Raw genomic sequence first — 19,962 nt, 5'->3', positions numbered from 1 at the left:
GAGGCATTATAGGTAGCAAGACAGTCAATTAAATCAGTTGGGGGGTGAACTGGATTCTGCTGAGATCTTGGCAGTTACTTAACTTCTTTATACCTCCATTTCCTCATGCACGAGATGGGAGCATTTGTAGATCAACCCCCTCCTTCAGGTGGGGGGACATATTAAGAAGATTCACATAAAGAGCTAAGGGCAGCTGCAAGGACATAATAATCCTACAATAAACGTTAGCTGATCCCATCACGGTCATCATCATTGTCTTCATGATGAGTCTACTGCACTTTCAGATGAAGGACAACTTTTCAAATTAGTCTTCTCATTGCCACAGAAGATTCATGTCATTTAAAATGAAGATGGTAGAGAAAATGGGCCAGATGAAGCACCGCCATCACACCTGAGGGGGAAGTTCTGAAAACAAGGTAACCAGGTGCATCACTGAGAATCGATTCTAAGAAAGGAAGTCTCCGGGTTGATCTAGTTTCCAAGTGGAGTTGATGAGGCTGTTTTTAAGAATGTGAAAAGGTCAAATAATATTTTTAAATCCTCCCAATGCCATGAATTTAAATGTTTCCACAGTGTCTTACCCATAAGACTTCTGAGGGAGTTCAAGTTTAACCTTCCAAATGCTGAAAGTCTGAGAAGTGTCCTCAATTCACATGGCTACTCTGGGATGGTAAAGCTGAACAACTAGAAGAAAAAAAGGTGGTTCTTCCTCAATGCACTATTGGAATGTGAAAAGCATTTTTTACTGAATGCACAGAGGGGCATCTTTTTACCATTCCAAATTAAAGCTGAAAATTTCCATCCAAAAACCTGGCCATGGAAATCCCTAAAAGCCTTCCACCAATCCAGCAGCCAAGGCAAGAAACAGGCTTTCAATCAACTCCTCTGAGCGACATCAGGTCGGTAAAGGCCCGGTGCTGTATAGCTGACACACAACCACACACACACACACACAGAGAACCGGCAGTATGAAGCTCATTCTCTTCTTCACAGCTCTACTGCCTCGCCTATACAATCGCCTCTTTTGTTTCTAGAATCCCACAGAATGAGTCGGCATGAAAGGCAAATAAGAAACCATGGGGAATCTTTGCGCAAACCTTGTTTTGTACGTGGAGTTCAAATGTGTTTGGTTAACCTTCTATTTATTTCTTGTCTTTTCAAGAGCTGACCTTTCTAGTCTTAGTCTTTGCATGGTGTGCCATGGCAGAAGGTGGCTCAGTGCGACCCTGGTACCATGTGACAAAGAAACTCTTATGAGCTCTCTATGAATTGTTTCATTCATCAGGTGCATGCACTGGCACTCCCTTTGTATGCCACCAAACCTGCCATTAAAAATTGGAAAATGTCAGTCCCAACACACAGGTACTTCCCATCTTCAGACACTGAGGCCAAACATTGGGTGGTGAACTCCAATTTTTGTTTTTCCTCCAATTATTTTCCTGTTGGACGGTCTGCACTGCAATTCAGGTGGCTGACCCTGGGAAAGGCAGCTTATGGAATGGGGGTCAGGATGTTTATCCTATGTAGCCAGCTAATTGGAGGAAAATTAGGCCATGCATTGAACTTGACCATTAAGTTACCTGACATGAAACTAACATGGTGACATCACAGGCTATGTGACCAGTTTACTAACTTAATCTTCTCTAGGAAGCAGACTAATTAACCATTATTCTGGGGTAGGGTACACATATTGCTGCCAACAAATAGGGGAGTGCTTAAAGGGGGCACTACCTCTAAGCACTATGAAAAATAAGCCACTTGATGGAAGGGTATAGCAATCGAGCTGAAAACCGGCTCAATGGTTAACCCGGGAACAAGCATGGTCTCATTGCCTTTCAGGTCTTTTAAGTGCACTGAGAATCTCTGGTAGGAATAAGTAAGAGGCCTGGTTGGGAGTGAAGAGAGAAAGCAACCGTATGAATGAAGATAGGACTTGATTTTCAACAGCACCGAAGTCAATCAAAGGAAAGTACCTGTGAATTCCCTTAAACGACCTGCTGGAGGGTATCGTGCGGTAACTGTATTACCATAGCTACTTTTTCCCCCCCATCAATTAGTATTGTTAAAGAGAAGCTTGACTATAGAGTTCCTAACAGCAGCAAAAATAAATTCCCTCCAATTAAGTAGTCTAATAAGCTATTTAGGATTTTACCACTTAACATTCTTTCCTTCCCATTTAATTTCGGCTTTCACTTGGATGTCATCTTGTTGAAAATCCATCACAGAAAACTATGTGGGGGAAGAAAGATAATGTTGCTAAGTGCCCCTGATGTTCAAAAACGAGCAGAAGCACAATATTTTTTCTAAATCACCCTAGGATTTTTCCTAATAATTCAGCTTCTTCCTACTAGAAATTAATATATGAAAATATATGAAAATGGTCAATATGCAAATTCAAATATCACACCAGCTCCTTGCCTTTAGTAAGTGCTATATGCATAAATTTGAAACAATATCATATTCTAAGGTTCTCGATTATAATAATGCCTTGGTGTGCATTTGTGCATGTATAATTATGCTCATTTAATTTAATCATGAAAATATTATAGGATCATTTGGTTTTCTCCTCTAAAAGTTCTCTCACTTTTTTCAATTAATTAATTCCACTTTGCCCCTTCTATAAGTCAGCCGATGGTAAGTAATGGTTTTTGAGCTAACGGGAATATGGTCACATTCCTATGGAATTATGGGCGGAAAAGAGGCATACGGGAAGGTGATGTCCTCTTATCTTTAGCATACATCCTAGTGATGGAACGATAGGCTTTTCGGTAGAACCTGGCCCTAGAAATACTCTCGTTTTATGATCATTTCTTCTTGCAAGTTTCCAGTGTCCCTGAACGGCTGAGAATTTGCCCCGGGGCAGTCACCTGATTACAGCAGAAGACCTGGAAACCAGTTCATGTGACCCACACATTCCACACGCTTGACTGGAGTGGAGCTTTGCAGAATTATTGGAATCACATGGGATATACGGACGGGAACGAGGGGGTGGAACCGCGCACTAGAAGAACCGCTTAACCGCGCACTAGAAGAACAGAAAAAGCCACGGCAAGTGGAATGAAACGGATCGTTCTGAATGAAAGGGAAGAAACAAGGCATAAAGGCCATTTCATATTACCCTTCCCCCATTAAGGAAATCTTGTTTTCTTTCCCGAACAAAAACTATGTTTCTTTTTCCCAACGTGTTAACAGAGACCAATGAAAAGAAATGGGCTGCTTTGTGCCCATCAATAGAATCTATATAGCATCTTTTCCCCCAGGGATTAATTCAGCTTTTGATTAAATCTTTCTGAGATTTAAATCATGATGTTACAAACCTCCAAGGAACTCCTCTATGAGTTGTGACCTTCTTTATTACTCTCTGCTGTTTGATAAAGTACGAAGATTGATTTATAATGGTGTATAATGTGGTTGAAAACAAGGAATGGCAACAAGAATTGCAAAATATAAAATTAATATAAAGTAAATACTGCAAAAAGTACGCTTTGGTTAAAATATTCTATAATTAATGCTGGGTTACAACTGTGTAGCTAGTAATACTAGTGTCAAATGAGTATAATAATGTTGTTAGGGCTGTAAATTATATCCAATGATTAGCTAAATAATCCTACAATGGAGAGAACACCAGCAATGCTGAAAAGGGAGTTTGAATATCACATTGTACAGTTTAGACAGATTTAGTTTAGAGGACTTTTGAATTGAGACAAGCTCCTTTTATATAAACTATTCATATTCAGTGTTCATTTATTTTTATCAGCCTAATTTTGGTTTCAATAATTATTTTGCCATTAGTGTCATCAAGGATGGAAGTGATTTAATGTTTTGAGGACAACACGAAATAAATCCTTTATTTTTAATCAGAATATCCTAGTACCAGGCCAGCAGCTACTACTGTTACTTCTTCAAATTCCCTCTTTCCTCTCAAAAGGTTTTTAAGGGTAAAAAGTTAACCCTTTAAAAGAAAGACCCGCATTCTTCCCATGTCCTTGCTGGGTCCAGCCAGAAGATTAAAAATGTCGTATGCAATTTAAGCATCAATGGAGACAAGTCAGAATCCGAGGGTAATCCACCAGGCGTGCTCGGTAGCCACGGTTGGAGGTGAGGGTCATATTTGGGTAAGATAATGTAATTTTTATTTTCTGTTTTGATAAAACAACTGGCAAATCTTAGAGTCTTTCCCCAATGTCATGTTTATGGTGGGTCTTGCAATGCAGGTGGCTGGGAGTGGGGACGACCATGTAAAACTGGGAGAGGGCAGAGCACGAACAAGGGCATTCTCTGTCATCTTGGTCATCAGGACCACCAGTCACCTGCGAGGCACAGTAGACAGACATCCTGACAGCAAGCTATGTCAGCAGCTATCAGCTCGTCCCATATGACTTGCACACGATGGGGGCTGCGCCCTGTTACAAGTCTTGGCAACACGCTCAGTCCAACTACAGAATTGCTTCCTAAGCTGAATATTCAGCAGGATTCTCACGAGGGGCAATGGCTTGTACTTAAAAATACACACTTTCTGTACAAAACCTAGTTAATCCATTTCCTAAAGCCCCACGTCATTGCTCATTATAGAAACCACTTCCGCCTTTGCCGTTTGAAAGGAGAAAAGGTAAAATACAGAAGGTCTACGTTACCTTAGAGCTGAAATCCATCCATGAATGTGGAGAAGCGGGAGAAAAGGAAGGAGATCCAGAGAGAAAATGGAATAATGATAAAGCCACTAATGTGTACTGGTCTGAGAAACATGCCAACATGAGATTGGTTAAAATAAATAAGAAAAGCAGAAGTAGATTTGAAACATTCGTTTCCCTTTATTAGCTCAGTGAGGCTGATGTGTACTGCACATTTAAAAAAAAAAATCACAGGAATTTTCATACAATGAATAAAACCACAACAATACATGTAGAATTGGCAGGTGGGAAAAAAAAAGCCCGGCAAGGGCTAAACTAATCGCTCACTTTCCCTCTTCAGCATAGTTCAACCAACAGTGTTACACTTTCACCTACAAATCTTAAAGTAGCTCCATCAAATCAGCAGTTCACATTATTGAAAATGTCTGTCACATAGGTACAAATTTAGAATCATCACATTATATTACATGGCTATTCTAGGTCATCTATAGATCAGGTCTTAGACTACAGTGATTGAAGTTCTCGTTACAGCCATCAAAAAAGGACACATAATCATTACCTACTGTAAGCTCACATCTAAAGGCATGAAAAGGTTTCCTTTTTTCAACTGACCCAACCATCATACCCCAATAGTGCAAAGTTCCCTCTCTGCTGCTTTGAATGTTGACAGCCCAACCGCGTTGTTCTCGGAGTCGTTTAGCAAAAACTGATTTTGTTGCACTGGAAGAATTATTCCGCTACATCTCTTTTAAAAAAACAAAAACACAAAACCCCACATTTCTAAAGCACCAGTTCGGTCACCAAAATTGTAGATGTGGTACTTACCACAGCGTGAAGGCATTGGCCTGCGGTCATCTAAAAATCCTACAGTTCTATGCTGAAATTTGCCTCCAGTGATGATGGGGTGCATGTGTTCATTTGAAATATTCTCTCCAAAAAAAAAAAAAAATTAAAAATAAAAATAAAAGGAACACAGTTTACATTTTGATGGGCTACCCACAGGGTCTGCATAAGATACAAAAAGCTCTATTCAGATGGGTTAGTGATTCTCCCTTTGCACTAATTTTAGATGCGATTTGAAGTCCATGGAGGAAAACTATCTTCATGGTAACGATATTTGTCAGGCCAGAGTGGGGACAAATTAATCCTCAACTTGAAATCTGTAGTGTTGTCTTTTGATAAGTAAGAAAAGAAACCAAGTATTTTACTCATGTCAACATCCAGGGCAAAAAGGAGAATGTATTTAAAATTGGATCACAAAAATTTAAAGGCAAAGTAGAGAACGCATCTGGTCCTTGAACACATAATATGATTTACTAAATATTGATTTCTTAAAAATAATTTATTGCTCTTAATAGTCTTTTTTTTTTTATTATTATTATTCTACAACAGAAGATACTCAAAATTCCGAAAGAAAGACTGTAAACTTTAGTTTGGCGTTCACACAGAGTTAAAATATCTGCATTTAACCTACAGAACAACAAGAATTAGGCGGATTAAAGATGTGTTACTGCCGTAACGCAGAACCTGTGAACAAGTTCTTTTATTTCATATTTTTTTTTATTGCTTTCTATCTACTTAGAAATAAGAAGCCAAAAAATCAAGCAAGCATCCGACAGGACAGACAGTGGATTCACTCAGAACACAATATGCTGGTGATAAATGAATGCAGCTCCCAAAATTAGCTGCATTGGCCTGGGGGTGAAATCCGTTTTATAAGATTGTGTTGGGCAAGAGAAAGGAAAAGAACGATTAAGGAGTAAGTATCTCACATCTTCCAGAAAAGTCATGTCGGCCAAACTGTAATCGAATCTCAATTTAGAAACTTGAATACACACTCCAAACTTTACTGACTTCCATTCCAGGGCTCCGCACTCAGATGAAATCCTGATGCTCAAAATGGAGGTTTTTCTGAAGTTTTTATTGAATTTAGCAGAAGCAATGTCATCAAGAACAACATCATGGTCACGTCAGAGGCCAAGCTAGTGCAAGTAGAAACACTGCTTCTGCAAAAGCTGAATTTCCCGAATGAAACATTTCAACTCCAACCTGACAATTGCCATGCATCCTAGGTAGAAAATTTCCACTGGCTTTATTAATGTCATCATCTCATAATTTATAATAAATAGGCTATCTGCAACTGATAAATATGTCTCTTTAGTAAACAAAGGAATGAATTATCAGTATTTATACAGGATGCATAACTGTAAAAAATACAGATAAATACCATCATCATACTCTGCCAAGGGAAAGAGATACTGGCTTCAAGAATAGTCTTCAGACACACATTAATTATTGTAAAAATCATACTATAATTATTACCTCAGCATTTTGTATCAAATTAAAATCACAAAAATTAAAACGAAACAGCATTTTAAAAAGATTTCTGACCTCTAGTTTCAAAACTACTGTTGATAGAGAAAATAAAAACATTTCTTAATGGTTACCCATTGAGAGACTTTACATAAAATCATGATATCTCCTAGAAAAATTTTAGATGAGAAAATTTCATTCCCCTAACAAATCCAGTGTATAAAACTTCAAAGAAAAACAAGCAACAAGAAAATGTGGAAAAATATCGCATAAGTGGTTAATACCTTTAGGGGGCTAGGATATTTCTCGACAAGATGCTCAGCTCGAAGCTTGTCTAAGAAGGGATGGGTACGCGTAAGCATCATTTTGTTCTTGCAGTCGACGGACACACACACTGTCGTTTTTGTTTTTACAATCAAATATATATAAGCAGTAAGTTCAGCTTCTAAATATGTGAGTGTACAATAATTGTATCACCTCGTAATTACATTTGAATATTCTTGATTAAGAAAAATTGAGCAGTTTTGAAAAGAAGGCTGCATTTACAGTGCATAGCTGTAACAAAAAAGAACATTGTCGTATAGTATGTACACAAAATAAAAATACTCCATTGAACATCTGTAAATACTTCACTACATCAGAGAATGTAGCAATGACACTATCTGAACACATACCAGAGAGTTCTACCCAACTCTCATTAGTAATGTAACACCGTGCCCGCTCCTCAGAAAGGACCGCTGAACAAGCTGCTCGCTTGACCCTTGACAAGGCTTTTGAAATTTGCAGTGGAAGATCAACATTTTGGACATTGACATGGGTGTCAGGATAGAGGATGAACTACAGAAACTTCAAAATGTTAGGAAAGTTTAGCATTCCGCTGCCCGCAGTGTCCTCTCCCACCCAGACTCCATGGCAAAAGGAAAAAAAGAAGAAAAAGAGAGACAGAACGAGTGACAGAAAGAGAGAGAGAAAGGAAGAGATAGTGGGAGAGAGGAGGAGAGGGAGAAAGAGAGGGAGGCGGACAGACAGAGAGAGGGAGTGAGGGAGAGAGAGAGAGAGAGAGAGAAACCACAGAACCTGTGGTTTCTTCGGGATTGTCATATAACCATCATGTTATGAGAGAAAGCTTGCTTCAAGTCGATTTTGCACTTTCTTAAAAAACACAGTACGGAGGTTGATGCCCAGACATCAGTGGCTGTCATTTTAGGGTGGTTTGTGGTTGGTTGGTTAGTTTTCTTTCCTTTTGAATTTATGCATTTTTTTTCTTTTTGAATAGAATACGAACATTTTGAAGTTCTAGGTTTTAAGTGTGTCTTCATGGAACTGCTGCCATTTGAAGTGGTTTGCCCTGGCACACTCTGGTACAGGTGCCCCCAGTCCCCACCTGTGCATACATAGTCCCCCCCAACCAGGCGTGTGCATGCGCGCACACACACACACGCACACACACGCGCGCGCACACACACGCACACACGCGCGCGCGCACACACACTCCATCACCAAGAGACTCCAGGGAAAGCAAAGCTGACACCCATGAATAAACATGTGCTTACTGGATATCCATTCTGTCTCTTGCCTCTTCAGCAGCTGTGTTCATGTAAACCATTGTTGTTGTTCTTGTTGTATTGTTGTTGTTTTGTTTTGTTTTTATACAGAGAGTGTAAAGTAGGAGAAATTCCTAAGTATGACTTGCAATAGTCAGTTAGGGAAGGACGCGCTGTCCCGTGAGGTATTCACCGTCCCTCTGTCATCTTCAGCCAGGGAACATGTTACCTGCGCAAGCTTCTCTGAGCTTCTTTCAGTAAACTATCGAAATCCAGAGAGTCATACTTGCTCTTGGTGGAAGCAGGGTCAAAGTCATCTGAGTTTGAATCTGCAAGAAACCCACGCCAGGTTAGACACACTCTCGTCATTAACTCACTCGTCCAACTCAAGAGTACTTGATTCAATAATAGCTTATCCAATCGATACACTTTTAAAAATATACCCAACTTTTATTGATATATATATATTGATATATTTTATTGGTATATATGTTTTATATGTGTATATATATTTGCAGAGGGCATATATACCCAATATTTTATTGTTATATTATTTATATTTAAATATAATAATTTGTAAATGATATATAAGCATATTTATAAATGTATATATAACTATATACAATGCATAAAAATAAATATTTAAAAATATACATGTTTACAGAGAGAAAGGAAGAGAGAGTATAAGTTTAGATAACATGTTTACAGAGGGTAAGAAGTGGTAAGCATTCAAAACACTACTTTTTGACTCTTTTTAGTCTTAAACAATTCTAGGAGGTAATCAGAACAAACTTTAATATTTCTAATCTATAGCAATGTATCCAATGAATACACGTTAAAAATAGCCATGTCCTGCCCCCTTCCAGGAATGTTAAATGATTTACCCAAGGCTCCTCAACAACTCAAGTGGAGAGGTAAGAGTAGAAGCTGGAACTAATTTTCCTAGTCAATGGGATTGATTTCACGGAGCATGAAAGCCTGGTGAGAGGGAGGGTGGGAGAATCATCAGAACGTCACCTACTCGCCACCCGGCTGCTCTCCTTTCAGGCATGAGGAACATATGATCCACTTATCTATTCCAGTACCTTGGGAGCACCCCAGCAATAGGGGCACAAATTCACCCCAAATTAGAAGGTATAGGGAAACACTTCATGTCCAGAGAAGGCAAAGTCAACCTCACTAATACAACAGTAAAAATACACAGGTATAAATAAAACCATGGTCTTCCTTGAACAAGTCCAAGTCAGCTTTTGTGAAGAGTTTGACATACTTCACATAGCCCCTTAACAAAATTGTCATGTTTCAACAACGATGGATGTAAAATGAAATTCTGATTCTAAATATTTCTGATATTTCTCCAGTGACATTTATAAAAAAAATCAGATATGTCTGCTGGTCTTGCAAATGAGGAAAGACATCTTAGAAATATAATAGAAAGCCTCTTGCAAATAAATTCATTCTTTTGAGAGCCCTTACTTGAAGGGAAAACCAGTCCTTTCTGGGAAGTATTAACAATCCCACAAACAGACGAACATTTCTGTGTTTTATCCAGAGTGTTATGAAACAGAAATGTCCGAAGTGACAGAAGAGTATGAGATTAGATAATATGGCGGCGTACTCATTGACCTCACAAGCTGTTTGGCTGAAATGGTTGCAATCCCTCAAGCTCTCCAGCACCAGCCTGATTTTTCGCCCTAGCTTCAACCTACTTTAGCCATCTTAGATTTAAAGACAAGGAAATTCCTTCACTTTCTTTTCTTCCATTCTTACCATCCCTTGTATTTACTGATTTTTTTGCCGAGCAAGTTTTTCCAGGTAAGAACAGCAGTTACAGTTGGCCTCAGACATAAAAGACAGGACAAAAATGGCCAATCTTTCCTCACTAACATCTCGCAGAGTCAATTCTTAAATTACACCGGCTCCCATCCTTCTCTTCATAGATAGCCTAATGAGCAGTTGGCTTGTATCACTAAAGCTTCAAGAGCAGCTGTCATTCCAATCAAAATCTTTTTTTGTAGACACATACACACAAAAAGTCCTGCTCATTGCTTGAGATTAACCTGAAATCGGAATTGCACTTGCATCATAAATAACGTTAGAAGAGTCTCCTGGTGACCAGAGTCTGCGTAGCATTAAGGTCAGCACAGAAATGTCAAAAACACACATACGGGGCGCCTGGGTGGCTCAGTAGGTTAAGCATCTGCCTTTGGCTCAGGTCATGATCCCGGAGTCCTGGATCCCAGGTTGAGCCCCGCATTGGGCTCCCTGCTCAGCAGGGAGTCTGCTTCTCCCTCTGTCGCCCATCCCACTCATGCGCTCTCTCTCTCTCAAATAAATAAATAAAATCTTAAAAAAAAAAAAAAAAGAAAAAGAAAAAAGAAAAGAACACACATACAGATATTTCTTGAAGGACATTTTGAGAATACTTAAAATGTCTTGACTTTGGGTTCCTCTAGATCAAACCCAAAATTTCAGTGTTTCCATATTTTCATTAGCGAAAAAAATATTTGGAAACAGTGGCTGTCGATAGTTTCTTCGCTATGAATATGATAGCTGGTATTTACAAATATGCAATCACTTACACAGGCAGACTATGTCACACAATAGGCATCTACAAACTCTTTTCTACTGTATGAATACATGGTTACATGCAATTCCTGAGACAACAACATCTAGGTCACCTCTTTCTTGCCACGAAAGGATATTGCAACACAAGTAAGATATAATAGAATTTTGACAGGAAAAAGTCAAAAGCCACTCTAATTATTTTTTAAAATAAATTGTTATAAATAATGATACCATATAAATAGAAACACATCACAATACAACCGCAGTCTTTCCACCTAGAAAACTGTTGGTACAAAGCAGGTACTAAGATTAGAATTTGTTGAATGAATGTATTAATCTTGAACACCAGCATTAAAAAAAAAAAAAAAAGTGGGTTGAAAATCTTCCCGTTGGGATCTTGGGATGATTTACCAATGAATGCCAAGAGTATATATAAAGTTATGTATATATTTGAGATGCTGATAATGTAATACATTTTTTGAGTTAATGAAGAATTTGAGATGAATGTTATTTATTTCATTTTTCTTATATGTTTAAAAGTTTTATACCATAACTAATTCCTGATGGATATATTATTACATTCTTCATATTAACCCATCCTTCTCTTCTGGTTCTATAGTCCTTATTTATTTATTTATTTATTTATTTATTTATTTATTTATTTTTAAAGATTTTATTTATTTATTTGACAGAGATAGAGACAGCCAGTGAGAGAGGGAACACAAGCAGGCGGAGTGGGAGAGGAAGAAGCAGGCTCATAGCGGAAGAGCCTGATGTGGGGCTCGATCCCATAACGCCGGGATCACGCCCTGAGCCGAAGGCAGACCTTTAACCGCTGTGCCACCCAGGCACCCCTATAGTCCTAATTTAATTTCTATCTCTCATCTTTAAGATTCTTCATTGAGGTCTTTGAGAAAGATCCATCTGTTTATAAGACAGTAAACAGACTCACAGATTAGAGATTCACTGAAACCAGGCTTAAATCCTGGCTTTATCTAGGTAACCTTGATTGTCCCTTTAACCCTGAGTCTCACTTATAAAACTGGCTCATAATATTAACATGGAATCACCACATTCTGTACTCATAGTCTTGTAGTAATCACCAGGTGGCCCCGATAATAGAGGAACAGGATGTGTGAGCTAACAATCTGGGGAGCAAAACAGAAAAAAAAAATGATTAAATCTTTTTAAAATGATAGGGCTCTTAACTCTTGGTAAAATTAATCTAGATCACATCATTTTCACTAACTCTCAGCAGACACACGTGTGAGCCCCCAATCCCTCTAAGTGTCCAGTATGGTCTCACGCTCATCAAATTCACGGGTCATGCCCTAAAGCATTTCACATGAACTCTTCAGGGGACAAACACAGGACACATATGAATGTGTGTTGTTCGGTTCCAGAGCTGGCCCCTGATGCTGACGCTTTCATTTTAAAATAACTTGACATTTCTAACTTCTCATTGCCATCATTTTTAATTACAAACATAGCTACTATTTATTGAGCACCTACTTTATGTCAGATACTACGCCAACCACATCACAAACATGTATTTAATCTTTGCAACAACATTATGATGTAGTTTACAAACGAAGAACTGGAGGCAGAGGGAGCGTAATTGTTTGCTCAAGGTCAGCAGCTAAGTCAGGTTTCAAAACCAGGTCTATCAGATTCCGAAGCCGGGGCTCTTTCCACTCTGCTATGCCTACGCTCAGATCGACTACCCTTCGTGAAATTGTAGGGCTTGAGGGAATCGGAGAAAACCCATGCTACTACAATACACATCAAACATACTTTTCAGAAAATACAGAGCCAGCTTAGCAACGGCAAAGTTTCTATTGCTGCTGGCGAGGCAGAAAGATAACAAGAGGGGAAGCATTCTTCTTAGAAATATTTCAGGGAGGCTCCAGTTCAATTTGGAAATACCATCCAATCCTCCCTCTACCAGTGATGAATCGTGATTTAAAGGCCCCTCTAGGTAGCTTATTTTAAACTCTAGATGTTTTGAAAGACTGGAAACACCCTGGCCTTCATCACTGAAGAAAATAAGTCAAATCAACTTAAGACTTCAATCCGTCTTGACTGTTTTTATCAGCCAACATTTGAACAAATGACTTGCCACCTTTTATATTTTCATCCCTAGGCCTCTATCTCTCTGACAGTCAGCTGCCTCTCCCCTGCTTCATACTATCTATTTAGCTTGTGAAGTGAATTATAGCATATTCCCCCTGAACAATGCACACCTCCTATATCAATTACTGTAGGAAGACATCACTTTGGTGGAGCGGAGAAAAAAAAATCCCTGTATTTGGTATTCATTTCTTTCTTTATACCAAGCCAAAGCAAGTGCAGACAGATATATAGTAATGCTGAGGAACAGATTTATATGTTAATCTTATGATGATTGTTATAAATTGATTTAAATTAATTACGTCATATGCACAAGACATTTGCCATTTCCCTTCCTTGATTCCTTCATCAAAGGATTTAAAGGCTTACGATATGTACATTAAATAGGGACTGGCATGCAAAGGGACCAAATTAAAATTGGGAAGAAAATTAAGATGTCCATTTTGGCATTACTTATAATGCCAAAAAAATTGAAAATTGAATAAATGTTTAGCTATAATGGAATGATTAAATATAATGGTATTCACCTAACACAATACTGTGCAACCATTAAAGTAAGTTGATAAATTATTTTAAATCCCATGAATACAGTAGAAAATGAACTTACATAACATGCATTGAGAAGAGCTGAATTTAAAAACTGATAGATCTAGGGGCGCCTGGGTGGCACAGCGGTTAAAGCGTCTGCCTTCGGCTCAGGGCGTGATCCTGGCGTTATGGGATCAAGCCCCACATCAGGCTCTTCTGCTATGAGCCTGCTTCTTTCTCTCCCACTCCCCCTGCTTGTGTTCCCTCTCTCACTGGCTGTCTCTATCTCTGTCAAATAAATAAATAAAATCTTTAAAAAAAAATAAATAAAATAAATAAAAAATAAAAACTGATAGATCTAAATTACGTGAGCTCAACTATAAGAAATTAGACATCCTGAGACAAAAGACTGGACTGTAAATCACACAGCAGATCTCTAGGTGATGGGCTGACAGGTGATATTACTGTTTTTCCTAATACTTTTGACATTTTCCAAATTTTACCCCTTGAGTCTGTATAACTTTTACAACAGGAAAAAGGAATACTTACAAATGCTTCAGTTTCCTTATCTATGAGAGGATGATGATAATAATAATAATAACCACCTCCTAGGATTGTTCTGGTAATTAAATAAGAAAATGTTTGCAGAGCCCCTGGCACAGTGCCTAGCATACGGAAACACTCAAAAAATAACAGAGTTTCTTTTTCTTCTTTTGTTTTAAAGAAAGTATAGTGTGATTTAGCATATGAAATTATATTTTCTCAAGGTGTAATTTGTAGAAAATGTCTTAACATTTTTAAGAGTTTGTAGGATAATAAGGAAAAAAGCACCAGAATATTCTATTGCATATTCTGTTCCGTAAGACAAAGATGATAATGCTAAGTTTTATACAGAAGGATTCAGGGCAGGCACAGAAAGCACATTGCAAACCTATGCAAAGACACACACACACACACACACATGCACACACAACATAAACACATGTCAACACGCACACGCACAAACAGTGCAGACTTTCAACATTTGAGAACACAGTACGAAGAATTTACTTCTGCTCTTTGCCGCCAAAACCCGAGCCCTTTGCTTCTGAAACTGTCTTGTACCTTAAAAAAGATTAAAAATAAGATAAAATCTGTATTCAAACATTCCCTTCAGCAAAATAAAGTGAGGGTCCAACCCAATATGCCTACGGTTTACATCTGCTTTCATTTTGAGCCCTCCATTATGGATTCCTCATTTCACATACAATAAAATCCATACCTAGGTCTGCATAGTTAGACTTGAAAAATTGCTTGCGTCCACAAAAGTACAGCTCGAAGTCAGTTTCATTCGACCTGCGCAAAGTGTATCCATTTTCAAGAGCAGCAAAAGCATCACAGGTATAACGGTAGGTAATGAAACCATAGCTGTCTCTGCAATGGACAAAGAAGAGAGGTTCAAAGCTGGCGAGGAAGCATTAACATAGATGCCTAGAACCCTTCCTACTTTGGAAGACTTCCCTGGTGCCAACGTCTGAACCACTGCATCCATTTATCAGTGTGATTGTCCTGTCAAGCAGCTAAATACTTATTTCTGGGACAGGAAATCTCAACTAGAAAGATTAATAAATAGGGATAAAAGAAAATAAATAAGGTTCTGAACTCAACATGTCATCTGTCAAAGCATTCCCATCCTGGTAATCTTATGGCCATAATTTTTTACATATGTCAGCTTCTAAACAAGAAATAATCTTGAAGGTTCTTACCCATCATCCCGTAGATTTACTGTGCACTCCTCAATTTCACCAAAAACTTCAAAACGGTCCCTCAGTTCCGTCCGTGTCGTGTCAGGTCTGATTTTACCAACGTAAATCACACGGCGTTCTTCCTGGGGAGGGGGTGGGAGTAAGGAGAGACTTTTGCCAGTTCTGGAGATAGGAAGGAAGTTGCACCTCTAGAAACGTTCCAAAATGTACAGTCATGCATACCGAGAACCCACCGAGCATGCTGGTTCAAGTCAAACATCCGCTAAAACGGAATGAAAAGACGACACGCGACCCAAGTCTTAGCGTCCATTTCTCCGTTCTCTGGATTCCCCCCTCCTTTCCCAGGTCCTACTCTGCAGCTCACTCTCTTCTGCTTTTGCTCACCAGCTCTGTTATTCTCTCCTGAGCTTCGACATATTACAAAAGAAATAGGGTAATGCGATCTGTTTATCACTGTTTATCACGATCCCTATTAAATACCCTAACCCTTGTGACTTGATTCTTAATCTTCAAAATTGGTCAGAAACTGACCTGTCTTGCAAAACTGTTTAATTTCTCATTTTACTCAGGATTCTCATAATGAGATGTACAAATTTTGACATCCCTCAAAACGACGACTCTTAACTCTAGAATAAATAAAAATTACCTGGAGTGCTTATTTAAAATGCAAATTATTGGGGTTTATCCCGGCAGTATTAAAAAAAATTGGAAAAGACAATTCAATGATCTTCATTTTTAATAAGCACACCCAAGTGATTCCGATATAGGTGGTCCAAAGACAATAATTTGAAAAATACAGTCTTAAAATGTAGGCTATTTTAAGCCATGGGTCTCTGAAGAATAAGAGCTATAAAAGAGGCTATAAATTTCACTTTGCCAATGAATCTTATTTTAGGAACAGACTAGAAGGGTGTGGCCTGATTTTCAGAAATGGAGTCAATATCATCATAATCTGAAAGTCATCAGCAAATTATAACCTACAAAATATGGAAATAATATCTTATAGCCAAAGGATGGACTCCATTTTCACACAACAGTAAAGAAAACCCTTCTTAGTGTAAGAAGCAATCATGTATCAGTTGTTCTAAGAAGATAAGACCAAAGGTGATGATGTCTGTCAAAACTGAGGGAAGGTTTTTCCAGAACACAAGGAGCTTACATAAAGAACGTGCTTACCACCTCATCTCTACACCTACTAAGAACAAACAAGAATGATGTGAACTTAGGGTTGCAGGGGTTTCAGTTAGATGGGAGCAGAGACGAGGAAACACAGGACGAAGGCATAGATTCAGTTTGCTCACGAGTTTTCTCTGGATGTACTGAGAGTATCCTGCCTTGGATGATGTAAAGGGTAATTTGGGCTTATGGCAAAGAGACGCTCTATGTTACTCCCCGAACGCCTTTCCTTTTCATATGCCTAATATTTAGCCAAGGGCCTGGCAAAGAGAATTCAGTAAGCACTTGTGAAATATAACTAAACAATTCACAGATCTATAGTATATACTCTCCTAGGTGATCTGATCAGCCATGCCTCATCTTCTTTTACCGAATGCAACATTCATATTTCTGTTTTCATCAGAGAAGTTCCTCTGAGCTTCAGACTCAAATTGCCAACTGTCTACTTGACATCTCTGGCTGGACGTCCTCTGAGCACTTCAGACTAGACCAGCAGTCCCCAAACCCAGCTCTCCAGTCCCACCCTCTACCCTGTGGGTCTTTCTCCACTGTTCTCGTGTCAGTGAAATTAATGCCATCTAGCCAGGTATTCAGGGCAAACACCTGAGTGCCTTCCTTGATTGTTCCCTTAGTCCCCTCTACACATCCAATCACTCATTAAGCCCTGTTGATTTTTACCTCCTAAATATCTCTCTCTCTGCTCTGTCTCTCTTATTCCATCTCCCCTAAACCAAGCTGCCAGCATTTCTTTCTGGACTAGCATAGCAGCTTCTTAACTTGGATCCTGTGTCTATATTTACCCTCCTCTAATCTATTCCTTCACTTCAGTCAGAAAAATCTTTGCTAAGGGAGCAAGAATCTGATCATGTCAATTACTGTCTAAAACATATCAGGGGCCTCATAACTCTTAAGGAAAGACCTAAATGATTAACAGGACCCACCAGGCCCTGCCTTTCTCATGGGCTTCACCTCCCACATCCCCTTCTTCCCTTTACTTTCCCGTTACATTGAGCTTCTATCAGCCCCTTGTATATACTGTGCTCCTTTCCTTCTCCAAGGCCTTCGCACCTGCTGCCCCCTTGCTACTTGTAAGATCCTCCACACACTGCCTCTCCCTCCTCTTCATCAACGTAAGCATACTATAAAATTACATTGAAATCAACAATCATTTCCTTCTGAGACTTGAGATGAGGTCAGGCTTCCTATTAGTTGTTCTTATAGTACACTATTTCTCCTTTATAGTTCTCTGCCTAGTTGTAATTAAATAATTAATAGTTAATTCATTGTGTAACGTCTACCTCCCTCTACAAGGAAAGCCTCGGGAAAGCAAAAAACGCATGTCTTCTTGACTACTGTATTTTAAGGGTACTTGAAACACACCAGCGTCTCAATGAATATTTGTTGAAAAATCAATCACCAATCAATTAATCATTTTTAACCCTTACCTGTATGCCTACATGCAATCCTTACTCTGAGACTCTTTAAGACAATGGAGAATGAAAGCCAGTTTTGGTGCTTAATCACAGGGAAAACCCTGCCCACGTAGCTCAGCTGAGTGACTTGACAAAGACTTTCAGGATTTGTTTTTGCAGGTTTAAGTAGAAGAAGAATGGAGGACTACATGTTTGCAGAACTCTCACTCTTAAAAACCACTTCTGAACATCGGAGGTGGGCCTCCACTGAAACACTCAGTAAAACACAGTTCCTCTGACAACAGCAATCAGGCCTAAATAATTGACCAGGTGAAGTAGAGCGAACAGAGTCGACTGCCTGATTCACTTCCATGTAGATTGTATGTCGTCTCAACTGAAGGCTGCAATTGCATTGTTCCAGAGCACCCAGCACACCCTGGAGATCAATAAATATAAATGGATGGCGAGGCTCACCCTGGGGCAGTGTTATACAGTGTTGTAAGGGAGTCATAACACCACATTCCATTCTATTTACGCAGCCAGCTCCAGCCAAACAGCCAAATGGGATGGGACTGTTATCTAAACTTTCTGGCGCCTGCTTGCATGGGTGTTATGGTTTTTTAGTTGATTTTTTTTTAATGGGCCTTTTTAGGAAGGTTACTACTGTATAAAGAAAAAGGAGGGGGAATGTAGAAGACAGAGAAAGAAATTGAACCATCACAAAGAAATTGCTCAACTACCATTATGGGAATACACACAGCCTACGTATTCAAGGAAATTTGAAGTTAAAGCTAAAATCGACCATATGCACGTCCATATGCAGACATATTGGGACAGTCTCTGAATTGCTTCTTTATACAAAACTGTATGCAACAATGATCCTACAAAGAAGATAAACCAGAGGACCTTTTCGGATACTGATACATTCTGCAGTAAAAAGAAGACACAATCTAGATGGGAAAAACAGAAACCCCAAGGGCTGGTGCGCAATCACATAAACTACTTATTTGTCTATCGTCTCCTTTTATGAAACACAGGAATGGAACCACGTCTTGCTTCCTTACAAAGATCAGAGATTGAATACATGCTGAAATTCTCATTTTAGAAAATGATTAGAGTGCTTGGTTTTCCTAGTGCTAAAAATGAAACTAAAAGGCATCTGAAGGTCTAAAAGCAAAGACAAAAATCTTTCAAAGATTGGCCAAAATGTCTAGCAAAGAAACGATTATTTTTAACATGTTGCAGTTTTATTAGACAGATGAATAGATTCCATATCTTTAAAAAACCTTAACATTTGCAGCCAATTTTTCAAGACATTAATTTCTAAACAGGAGATGAAAGGAAAAGAAATCAAATTGCTTAATAACATTTTCAACTTCTTAAAGGCTTGGAGGAACTCTAAACCTTTGGAAAAAGCTCCTTGAAAAATGATTTTCAGACCAGTTTTCACCATTGAGGAAGATGGAACATTCATCAAATATCTTTTAGCTTCAATTTTCACAAAAGCTAGTTTGCTGATGGGGTGGATAACAAAATTGAAGATTTATATTGCATTAACAGGTATAGTAAATCATCGTTACATCAAAATACAGGGGGATAAATAAAGAAAAAAAAAGAACTGAAATTAACTGACTTTGCATCATCAAAATCTTTATCAAAAAGAGAACAGAGCCTCCCAGTTAGCTGGGGAAAACATACAATGGTTGTTTCTCAACAACAAATAAGCTAGCCTTGGTAAAAGGGATTTGACTAAGAGAAAGGGAATTTAGTAAGGAGATTAACATTTATTGAATTCTAATATATGCCAAGTACAGTGCTTGATGCTTCTGTATGGGTGATCTCACCAAAATGCTCTGCAATGCTAGGTAACAACAAGGAACAGCCTGATGTAATTTAGATTTTGGTTCTCAGAACT

General features: G+C 38.7%; 1 protein-coding gene across 1 annotated transcript in view; it reads right to left on the bottom strand.

Annotated features, from left to right (window-relative positions):
• Positions 1-4,739: 4,739 nt before the first annotated feature.
• PPARGC1A (PPARG coactivator 1 alpha) overlaps positions 4,740-19,962 on the bottom strand; it is a 42,799-nt gene continuing 27,576 nt past the window's right edge. Inside the window, exons 9-11 of the mRNA XM_008685845.2 lie at positions 15,460-15,581; positions 14,976-15,127; positions 4,740-8,817 (exon numbers count right to left, since the gene is read on the bottom strand). Coding sequence (XP_008684067.1) covers positions 8,714-8,817; positions 14,976-15,127; positions 15,460-15,581 — 378 coding nt within the window. The 3' untranslated portion in view covers positions 4,740-8,713. The remainder of the gene's footprint in view (positions 8,818-14,975; positions 15,128-15,459; positions 15,582-19,962) is intronic.

The sequence above is a fragment of the Ursus maritimus genome, unplaced genomic scaffold (assembly GCF_017311325.1).
Source record: "Ursus maritimus isolate PB19 unplaced genomic scaffold, ASM1731132v1 scaffold_8, whole genome shotgun sequence".
NCBI classification, from domain to species: Eukaryota; Metazoa; Chordata; class Mammalia; order Carnivora; family Ursidae; genus Ursus; species Ursus maritimus.
Note: the sequence above shows the minus strand (reverse complement) of the source record. Positions and strands in the feature narration are given on the sequence as shown.